Source organism: Pyxicephalus adspersus, chromosome 1, assembly GCF_032062135.1.
Source record: "Pyxicephalus adspersus chromosome 1, UCB_Pads_2.0, whole genome shotgun sequence".
Taxonomy (NCBI): Eukaryota; Metazoa; Chordata; class Amphibia; order Anura; family Pyxicephalidae; genus Pyxicephalus; species Pyxicephalus adspersus.
This window is the reverse complement of record NC_092858.1, coordinates 85,850,927-85,862,459: the sequence shown is the minus strand read 5'-3', so window position 1 is coordinate 85,862,459 and position 11,533 is coordinate 85,850,927. Positions and strand designations below refer to the sequence as shown.

The following is an 11,533-nucleotide window of genomic DNA, read 5'->3' as shown; positions in this document are numbered from 1 at the left end:
AATGTCCTGTCGTTAAGTGTTTATGGATTTGCATGTATAATCATCTCTGCACTATACTGCATATTACTATACGCAAGAATCCCAGGGAAGCATTACTACACAAATCTGTCCCTTCAGTTCATGCAAACCGGTTGATTTCCCATTTATTTCTCGCAATTAGACTAGTCATAGCATCAGCTTGACGGAAACCCACGTTGAGTTTCGCAGCTGTTATTTCACATATCACAGATACTATAATTATGGAGAGGATGACTGCTGTTGTTAGGGATTCCCTTCCTGGTTTCTATGAAGTATGGACCCCTGGTTGGATCACCATACTCCACATGATCTTGATACCAGGTTGTTACATCTTCGATTGTGCTACATGTATAATACTTTTCAATTCTGTGTCTTATGGCCTTCAGATTGTCTTATTTTGTCGTTGTTATTACTGTTACTTTTATTGCTTTTCCTTCTTTTTATTTCAATGAAGATTCTTGTTGTTTGTTCATGTGTGTTTTATTTTTTTGTTTTATTGGTAATACAAATGTCTGTGTTGTTTATTAAAATTTTAAAAAATTGTATAAAAATGTATTGAAAACAGATTCCCCCCTCTAGGTGTCATCTCTATGTCAGTGATAGAGTGATTACTACATCTGTACAGAAATAAGTGCAGTATATCTTAGTAATAAATTCCCTAATCAGTACACAAAATTACTGATTGGTCCTGGCAGAAATGGACTTCGCTCAGACCACCTCCCTTTCTCCTTATTTATACAGCATAGGGGAGGTGGTGTGTGGATCTGAGATGGCTGGTTAGACATCTTGGGATATTATATGTACTTTAAAGTGAACTTGTCACATTAACATTGGCTAAACCTGGCCAACCTGGACCAAACAATGTAATACGCACCTGTTCCACCACCTGTGCTATGTATCTTATCTTTATACCTGAGCTACCGCTGCAGAAAGATCCTCAGCATGCGACACACATCAAGATTTAATATTTACCTGGTCCCCCTGTGGTGCCTGCTGCTGCCCCCTATTTCACTACTATTCCCTTATTGATGTAGAGCTGGTGAAGGAACAACACAGCCACAGGGGATGAAGAATTTTCACACTGCCAGTAGTTTTGAAAGCAATTCAAAACTGCTGCAACTTTGCTGGAGGTCAAGACTTCCACCAGAAATTTCTAGTCTCCAGACTAGGTAAACCTCATGGCCCTGCTTCCCTATGTCGAAAGTTCAAGCATTGCCAAGGTCAAGGTTTTATGATCTGGTCCTGGTACAGAAATACCTCACTGATGGCGGCCTGCTGGAGGGGATAGAGCGTGACCCAAATCTGAAGAACAGAGTATTAATGGGTTAGTAGAAGGTACATGAGGGGTATCAGGCATCTAATAAACCTTAATCTGTGTCAGATGCTGAGAGTTTGACTGCAGTAGTAGTAAAGCTAACATTTGTATTACAGTTGGTTGAATAGATGAGTATGAATGGGTTTTTTTGAACCAGTCACTTCACTGCCCTTTGTCTGTAATCTGATGATCCTGGAACACATCAACTACTGATGTGAAACGAATGGATGGAAATGAATTTCAGTATGACTAAGTTTCTGACAGTTATCAAATTCAGAAACCTATATGTGATCAGTGCAGGAAACAAAGACAAGGAAATATACATCTCCAGGACATCTAATAGCACTCTCCTATAATCCCTTTATTAAAAGTTTATGTTTTTCACATCAATCTGATCATACTGTTCTCTACTTACCTACAACATTACTGTCATCACTGTCCCGAGAATTTGTCCTGTGGGCATAAACCTATATTTAAATAGTTTTTCTTTAATTTATTAAAAATGGGTCACAAAATGTCCACAACACTTTAGAAATGACTGAAAAATATGCAACTAACCCTGGCCCATGGAAAAGTTGCCACAAAGCAAAATGTTTCAAAATCTGATCTGGATAGTTACTGACCAAGGACAAACAGAATGAAACATTGTAAATATAAATTAAATGTTTATACATTTCCATGACTGACAGTTATAGTAGTTACATTGTTGCTTCATAGCAGTGAATATCAGAAAATGAGTGTCCCTGAAACTTACTTGTCTTGTGTTCAATAAAAATAATGAAATTTAATATATTTAGGGCTATTAAAACCTAGGTTCTGATATATCTGTGATTTGGTGTCCCAAAACTGTCTTTTCCCATTCTGAGAGCTGCTGCACAAACCCTCTGTTTGGTCTCATGTTGGTCTTGCATTTACGAACATGGCTCCAAGCCTCCTGAAAAGAAAAAAAAGCATGAGATGAGTTTGTCAGAGCACGATCAACCATAGAATTTTTTGGTAAAATAATAAGCAAAATGTGCATGTCATGATAGTTATATTGAAAAAAAATATCCATAGGCAGTATGATAAAGCAAAATGATTCCATGGTTTTGTGCTACTTCCCAGATTTTGTTTGGATCTACAAAAGTGATAGCAAAAATGAAATCATCATCATTATATGCTCTTTTCTATGAGCTTGTCACTGTTATGGATTGGGGAGTCTCAGAATTGTTTATTGATAGGCACTTTAAAAAGCTAGGTGTCTGTGCATAGGATAACCTGAGATAATAGGAATAGTTATTGCTTTATTTCTTCCCTGCATTTAACTGCATTAGAAGGTAACTGTATAACGGTGGTTCATACGACTTGCAGATGGTGCCAACAGCATAACCATATCTGTTATGGATCCACAAGAAATACTCCCCTCAAAAATGTCAGGATAAGCTTTGAGGGCCCTGAGTTAAAACTTACAAAATAAATAGGATCAATCAGTTTAATAATTGGATAAATATATGGATCATGCTTGCAATATACAGCTCCGACTAACTGTCCAAAAACATGGCAGGCAGTTTAGTGTTCTAACTTTTCCTGTGTTTTCAGTCAAATCAATCTGCCACTTTCCTTGAGTTTTAAGCGAGCAGACAATAAAAATTATGTACCATAAATAACGACAATGTTGCTAGTACTATTGGTTATCTGGCCAGTAACACTGGGGGAAGACTAAAACCAAATGTGACAAAATATAGTAGATGAAAGTTGATCATAAGTGCCACAAGATAAAAAGCCAAGTGTATGGCAAATATAAGAGTTGCCTGGTGCAGGGGTAGTATAGTTGGCTTGGTGGCTAGCACTCTCACTTCTGCAATTCTGGGTCCTAGTTTTCAGTTTGGGCCAGGACAAGCAGGACAAGCAATCTGCAAGCAGTTTGCATATTCTCCCCATGTTCTTGTGGGTTTCCTCTGGGAAATCCAGTTTCCCCCACACCTCCAAAAACATGCAGTTAGGTTTATTGGCTCCCCTAACCTCCCTAATCGTATTCTTAATTGTGGCTCAGTGTGGATTTTCCATACCAAAAGCGGTAACCCTGAGCCACACTCAGGGTGGAAATGCCAGGGAGTTCAAAACTCCTACCTTGTTTCCACGTTCCAGCACCCTCCTCCAGCGATGCCCGGCATCTTCATCCCCTGGCGATGCCAGCTGGCATCTGCGTCCCCAGTGTGTGAACGTAGGGAAGCAGATGCCGGCTGGCCGCGAGTCTTAAGCTCGAAGGTGGGACCATTACGCAGGTAAGATTTTTTGATGTACCGTGTGTGTGAATAAGTGAAGGATGGTGTGAATTGCCAGGTGTGACATGGTATAAAACCTTGATAAAAAATAAACTACATAAAATAAAGAGTTGCAGGTGATACAGAAGTCTTTAAGTGGTTGTAGGTAGGATATTCAGAATTTTTGAGGCTATGCATAAATCCTGCTATTAAGACTGGGTGGTATATATATTCTTTCAACATTTTTTTGCTCTATTTTATGACTTTGGGATTGGTATCTTTTGTGCACAACTTTCTTCTTTACCTGTTTTCAGTTATTTGGGAAGGATAGGCAATGATCTTTGCCACAGCCGATCCTTGTTGCCCTAAGCACTTGCACTCTGACAGCCTTTATCCCACAGATGTAATTGATCAAATGTGCCCCTCTGAAGAAAAGGAATGCTAACTCCACTATTACCTGAAGTGTCCATCTTCTGGAATGGATGAGATATGCTATAATCACAGCACTGCTTCGACTGATCCCCAGCGTAGAGGAAACAAGAACAGCAGAGTTTGGAGCCATGTGACAGTCTAGAAAAAAAAACGTGAACAGTGATCCTGTAAATTCCTACAAGCACTACCCCTGCAAATTTATATAACAAGCATGTTTTATGTACATGTCCTACATAACGGAGAGAACCGGTGTATAAACACTAGTTCACAGGATAATTAAACTACTATTATTATTATTATTATTCTTTTCTTTTCAACAAAACATTTATGGCCAAAAATATTTGCAATATTCTGTTTTTTCCACCTTATCAACTGCTACTAATCATTGATCCATAACAGTCACACAACCGATATCAAATACACACCACTTAGTCAATGCTAATAAAAATGACAGAAGGAGTGATAACGCCTTGATTTATTCTGTACAATTACAACTTCCCTGTAAAAGAATAGGCTGCCTTGCCTAATAAAATAAATAACATAACAAAACATAGTTATTGCAATATTATCAATCTCAAATGATTTCATTTGAAAACCAAAGGTTAGAAATTAATGTAGCAGTTCCATAAGGGTATTCCACATTTTGTAAGGAGTAATAATGTTAAAAGGAATCTCTTATTTAAAGGCAAAAAGCTCAGTAATTAACCCTTTGGGTACTATGTTAGCCAGTCATGGCACTCACAACCTTATTCTGACAACACCCCCAACACACCGGGCAAGGACACTGCCTGTTAGATACCAAGGAACAAATAGAAAAGTTTTAACAATTACCTATAAAGTCACAAATGGTTGAAAAGAACTGAAGGAGATCAGAATCACATGAATCTGGCACTGAAATGTGCAATATGGGCATTGACCTGAAAAAATCAATTGCAAAGGTTATAAAATATTACATTGAGTGCCTTTATTAAATACCCCAAATGTCCTTTGAAGCATATTGGTAAAGTTGATCAACTTCTACCAATGAAGTTCTCTAACTTTCACTCCTGTGGAAAGTTAAACAATCCATTACAATCTTGGCAGGGCAAGCTATTTTTTACCACCAGTGGGTTGTCTCCAGGCCAGATGATTCAAAATGTGCCCTGGAGGTGGCTGTCTTGGGATCCAATGAGGCCATGTGACATCTGTCTCTTTGTGGTCTTTGGGTGGTCAAATTCTATGTTTGCTTTCTTGCAAGCTGTTGTTAGGGCACAGATCAAAGTTGGAGTGGTTGTTTTAAATGTCAGGGAAGTCCCTAATGGAAGGAAAAATCTTATTTCTCATGTGGATATTTATTTTGAGACCTGCAGGAGTTTTGGATAATAATAATTGGATTATAAGGATTGGGAGGCCTTACAGGTGTTAGCCAGGAATAGGCTCCACTATATATGTATATATATATATATATATATATATACTCTAGTTAGGCAAAACAATGGCTAGGTTCCTTCATATTATCTGGACCAGCCCGGAGATTGAGCCTTTTTTGGTGGTGGAAGTTGATCTTGTTTCGCCCTCTACATCCACTTTCCATCCAGAGCTCCTTCTATTTACTGGTTTTGGATGTGCCACACAAAAGCCACATCTAGCGACGTAAGCTGCAATGCATTATTTTTTTTTCTTGGGTTTAGATACAATTTAAAACATAGCTGCAACATAGCTTTAATACTGTTACAGGTGGCGAAAAAAGGGCTTATTTAAATTAAATTCATAAGTCAACAGGAAAAAGAAAAATCTTCAGAGCAGACAAGCAGGGCATAAAGAATTATATATTTAAAAACACAAGTACAGCTAATGCCTTATTGCATTGCAAACTAACAGGTCCTAATGATAAGGCTGTCATTACAAAAATACATCAATAAATGTGTACTGCCTCCCTGCTCTGAGAACCTATATTTTCAGCCTAGGTTAGGAGGCTAGGACACTGAGGAGGCACTGCTGGTGGATGGTAACCTGGGTCCCTAGGGGCAGCAGGGCTATTGCTTTCCTAAATAATTCCATCTTCCCTCTTCTAGACATCCAATATCTGTGCATTCTATAATCAGTCAAAGGGATATATAAAGCAGTGAATTCACTATTCACCAAACATTCCCTGTTGGATAATTTTTCAGGTCAGTGTGTTTTCAACTGCAATGATTAATTCTCCACCATAGAATTATAGACATTTCCTCTATATTCTTTCTTTACCCTTTGCACATCCTATATCATTCATGCCTTTTGCAGTTGCCATAATGCACAGTGTATGTAGTGATAATTTTGTACTAAATATCCAAGGTCATGTGTCACTAATTAGCTAGTTTAAATTTTAGGGACATTAGCAGGCTTTATATTATGATGCAGACGCTTGTGCTACATATCCTGTTCAACTTTTGTGTATTTTTTATGTTTTTAATGTATATACTTACAATTGTATAGGCTCTAAAGAAACATTAACTTCAGACTTAATCTTAAGGTCCTTGTGAATGTGATGGTCATTGGCTTGGCTTTGGTCCCCCATGTAAAGTAAACCGTGTATAATTTCAATAGGATATGGCTGAAAGTCATCTATTTCCTAAAAGAACAGAACAAAAAACAAATGTGCTTTTATGTGTTATATACTACCAACAATGTTTATGGTGATACATTGAAAGAAGGTAAAACTTTAATTTTTTTTCTGCAGTGAAATATTTCCAGGAATTAAGTATTCCTTATGATGCGGATCTCTCATCTATTTTCATTGAAGATTTGGGAAAATACAGCAAATGTGTTACCTAACTGAAAAACCTAAATCTGTGTATGATCAATTATGTTAAAAGATACTTTAGCACATAAGCTCTTTTATTATATCAGGCATATCAAAAACACTGCACATATGACCTCATACCACTTCCCTCCCTGTGCACTGAGAGTTACAATCATCGACCCAGTAAAATCGAAAATTATTTAAGGCAAAGAATTATTGGGTCTTATTTTCTCCAATGTTTAATGGGGCTGTTGTAACAATGTAACACTATGACCGCTCACACGATGATGGGCAGCAGAAGGGGATGATCTGTGTGGATCTATTTAGATGATCATATAGAATACTGAATAGGATCTGGAATTTACATGACTGTGTCATCTATGAGCCAAAATCTTATTTCAGAAGATGTTGACCGTTTGTAGTGCCTGAACAAAGATGGATCCATCTTTGGGACAAAAGTGGACGAAGACATGTTGGGGGAAGTCCAGTGATCTCTGTTTTACGCTTACAAATAACAAAGCATGTAACATGAAGATTTCATTACCAATATGGCCATTTTGACACAACTTAATTTGTTTGTGACTTGATAGAATAACCAAAAAAATAGGTCTACTCCTGAAAATACACATTCTTACATGCCTTGGCATTAAGGTGTGTTTGACATACCTGTGGCATCCAAAAGACCTTTTGTGACCTAAAGAAATGGTAGTAAGCAGAGAATTCCTCATAGCCTCCTCTGAGAACCAGTACAGGCTTATGGCAGACTTGAGAGATAACTTTTGCACACTCTAGGGCTGGACCTGTGAAAGGTTTAAAAGTTAACCCTTTAATACACTGTTACAGCTTAAATAAATCTAATATGTCACATATGTAATCCAAGTAACAAATATATTAGTAACATTTTCTTGCCTTCCCCTTCCAAGGAATTGGTCCGACTATCATACACAACACAGTACTTCATGCTAGCGAGTTCAATAGACTCAGGTAACAAAAACTGCATGGATTCATCCTAAAAATAAAAATAAAGAATTACTTAAAACATTGTCAGAAGAACAAAACACAATTTCAAAGGCATATTTGAAAGTGAGAACAGAAAGATGTAATAACCTTGTGCCATGTAGAGCACAGCAATCTCTTCAAGGAATGAGTATTGATCCAAATCAGACACATTGAAAAATAGGAATAACAGACCAGAGTTGAAGAATTCTCTGGCAGGGAAAAGCCTTCATTTATTTACCTGTTTTTCTGGAGTTCTTTAAAGTTGACCTCTAGGCATTAAGAAACACCAATACATACGCATATGTGTTCATTGAATAATAATTAATCAAAATTCATATCATATATTTTTAAAATGCAACTACTGATATTTCCTGAATTTAACATAGAACCAGCCTCCTGCAGTCCAATCAACTTTATTTTTATAATGCCAACATATTACACAGCGCTGTACAATAAATAGGGGTTGCAAATGACAGACAAACACTAACAATGACACAGGAGGAGAGGACCCTGCTTGAAACAGTTCTCTATGTTGTGTTAAGCACATGTGTCTGAACAACAATTGTGCTAATTTATTTGCAGATTTATTAGTACCTTGTGTCTGATTTATTACCACTCTCCAAGACTGGAGAAGATAAACAATCATGGGTGAACCTGTGTGATCCAGAAAACTTGGAATACATTTCCTAAAAATCATTTGTTCTTAGTTGGCAAATTGTTTAAATCCTGGACCAATCAATTTCAAGTTTGCTGGATCACCAAGGTTCACACATATTAGTATATATTCTCCAGTCTTGGAGAGCTTTAATAAATCAGGCCTATTGTGAAGTCTATTTAATAATATATAGTATAAAAGTATGGCAATCTCTACACTAAGACCAAATCAAAAAGTAGACTAATAAAATCGTTAAACTCAAAGAGACCAGCTGTAAAGCTGACTTCTAAGCACAGAATTTATAAACAAAATAAAGAAGCTGAAATGCCTCTTGAAGGATTTGTAAATAGCTCCACTCGTCCCCAGGAACATTCAGCCCTTTCATACACTGTAGTCAGTCAGTGACATGATTTTCTCTGTTGCTGTTAATTAATACGGTTAGGTCACCCACCTGCCCCAAGCATGGCAACAATACAGAACAACTGACCGGTGCCCTAATGCTGCCCCGACTTCTTCTAATGTACACAGATAGGTAATTGTGCACTGGAGATCCAATATCTATATCAGGTACACAAGGTGGATTTCAAATATATTTCATCATTTCTTTTTAAAAACACATAATTGCACTCACTGGTGTTCCTTATATCTTTCTGAAATGTATCTTTAAGTTACACTATGCTTCAACAGCAACTAAACATAACCAAATATAGTTTGCCACATTATAGGCTGGAATGCAACTAAATTATAACTAGGAAGTGTATGCTCAACGTGGCCATATATTAACCATGTGTCCTTAATATTCTTTAATCAACTCAGAGGTCATACAGTATTATTTTGAGAAGCCCTCCATGTTCTGGACAATGACCTCCAGCTGTGGACATGTCACACTCGTACTTATAATGTATAAATAATTGGCAGTTTGTTTACCAACATCTCTAACCTCTATAATAACTGACAGTTAAATATAAAAAAACAAATGGAATCTTTAAATCCTCTTTATCTTTTTATCTAACTGTTTTCTTTAGTGATTTAATGATAAACCTGGCAATGATTCTGTTGGCACGGTGGTGTTGCACTTTGATTAATAATAACATTGTCCTGATATATAGAAGTACATGATGCCTATATTGTAAGGACACGAGGACAAAATTTATCATACAAAGCACAACCAGTGCAGAAAAAAGCATTCACTAAGTATGATTTCCTATGAATACCTGTTTGACTCTTCTTCCAGTTATAACGTGACTTTCATTATATTCTCGTTTGGATCGGGCATCTGGAAGGCAACAATGTACAATATTATGACAAACTGAATACAATAAAGTATATTAGACCTAAACTAAGAATGCACTGGGGGTAATGTTTGATTGGATGTCAGATTGCCTGTTTTATAAATATAGACCTATGACATTTCTTATTATCTTGACATTATATATAGTAATATAAATCTACAAGTGGTTCTGAAATCTAAATTATAGAAGCCACATTGCATTTCTTTTCCTACCCCAAAAATAAAAATGACCAGTACTTACCCAACAGACATAAATAGTTTGGTTCAGCAAGCCTTGAGAACTTGGTTGACTGGTTCAAGATGTTGTATAATTCTGTGGACGTACATAATGCCAACTCCCCCATGTTTCTGGAACATAACAATAAGGTTTTTGTTGTAAAGTAGATCTAACTATATGAAATTTAGTTTGCTGCAGATCTTCTCCAGTGTCTTTCTGTATATGTGCACACAACCTCCAGCTATACATGATTGCCTTGGAGCATTTTGAAAGCCATAGAAGTGAAGGAGGTCACAGCACTCATACAGATTAGGTTGATGTACACATGTGCAATATTTATCATTGGAAAGGATCTTTGATGATCCTTTCCAATGTCTTTCCAATCACCGTTCCGCTTTATGGAGAGGAGTGAGGGAGAGCACCCCGCTGCTCTCTCTCTCCCTTCACTTTCATTACGATCATTCGTCGTCCATTGTCTGTAGATTGTCTGCCAGGATGGTTGTCCGGACAATGGACGACGAGCACTCTACACATGCAAGATTCTTGTCCGATATCGACCCTGAGCCGATTATCAGACGAGAACAATTGCACGTGTGTACGTAGCCTTAGACCCGGGACCCTGCTAACTCTGTATACATAGACTGTGCAGCATTGGACCAGGTTGGACAGTGAAGGTAAGTACTTTATGAGCTAAATGTTTGACTCTTCTTTATTGCTCGATTTCAAGGGGTTCACTGGGAAAATGCAATTATGTTGCCTTGATAAAAAAAAAAGATATATAGCCAGCCTGTAAAAAAGGACATTTTGTATGCAACATTGTGACCTTGATGAGTTTGATGTGCATCAAAAACACGGGTCAAACTCAGTTCATATTCCCATTTCAGTCAATGGTACATAGTGTTGATGAAAGTTCCAAGTCTACATTTCTCTTCTTGCAGCTGCTGAGAGAAAACCCAGATTGTAGAGGGGAACCCATTATCCAACACACCTGGAAGTGGTGATCAGCAATGGTGACAGTATGTAATAATAATAAAAACAAAGATATAACTTACCACCCATCAGGTAGGTGGATAATAATGTGCATCAAAATAAATTATTATACAGGTTAAATCTGAGCCACAACTGTACTGTGTCCATACATTGATGGTCCCCTTAATATTACAAGCTGTGTGTAATACATATCAATGTATTTGGCACAGTCACTGATATAAACACTAGTTAGCCACGATGGTGAAGGTCACTTACCTGGATGGGTGGGAGGTTCCTGCAGACACACCAGCAGGACTGCACTGCTTGCATGGTTGCTAGGGACGCTGTATTGGTAACTATGAAGAACAATAGAGGACCTGTGGCCCAGGGGATGTCTCACTACCACGTGACTTCGGTATATCATTGTCTTCCCAAACCGGAAAGGCCTAGTAATAATATAAGCAGATCGCGGTAATCAATATATATTTATTTACAATCAGTTTTATTACTCAGATCACAATGTACAAGACGAAAGAAATTAGAAAATACGTCATTGACCGTGCTACCAAACAGCGCATGCGCGAAGTCCGCCTTTATCTTTGACGGGAAGGTCACGTTGGACGTCAGACGCTC

At 37.6% G+C, this 11,533-nt stretch overlaps 1 protein-coding gene across 1 annotated transcript; it reads right to left on the bottom strand.

The window, feature by feature from the left end:
- Nucleotides 1-1,978: 1,978 nt before the first annotated feature.
- STYXL1 (serine/threonine/tyrosine interacting like 1) lies at nt 1,979-11,406 on the bottom strand. Its single transcript, XM_072416829.1, has 9 exons — nt 11,177-11,406; nt 9,956-10,062; nt 9,638-9,699; nt 7,679-7,778; nt 7,436-7,569; nt 6,453-6,598; nt 4,840-4,925; nt 4,034-4,146; nt 1,979-2,267 (listed from the first exon to the last, which is right to left on the bottom strand). Exons 2-9 carry the CDS (start codon nt 10,056-10,058, stop codon nt 2,136-2,138), a joined length of 876 nt encoding a protein of 291 aa, XP_072272930.1. The 5' UTR covers nt 10,059-10,062; nt 11,177-11,406; the 3' UTR covers nt 1,979-2,135.
- Nucleotides 11,407-11,533: the final 127 nt, after the last annotated feature.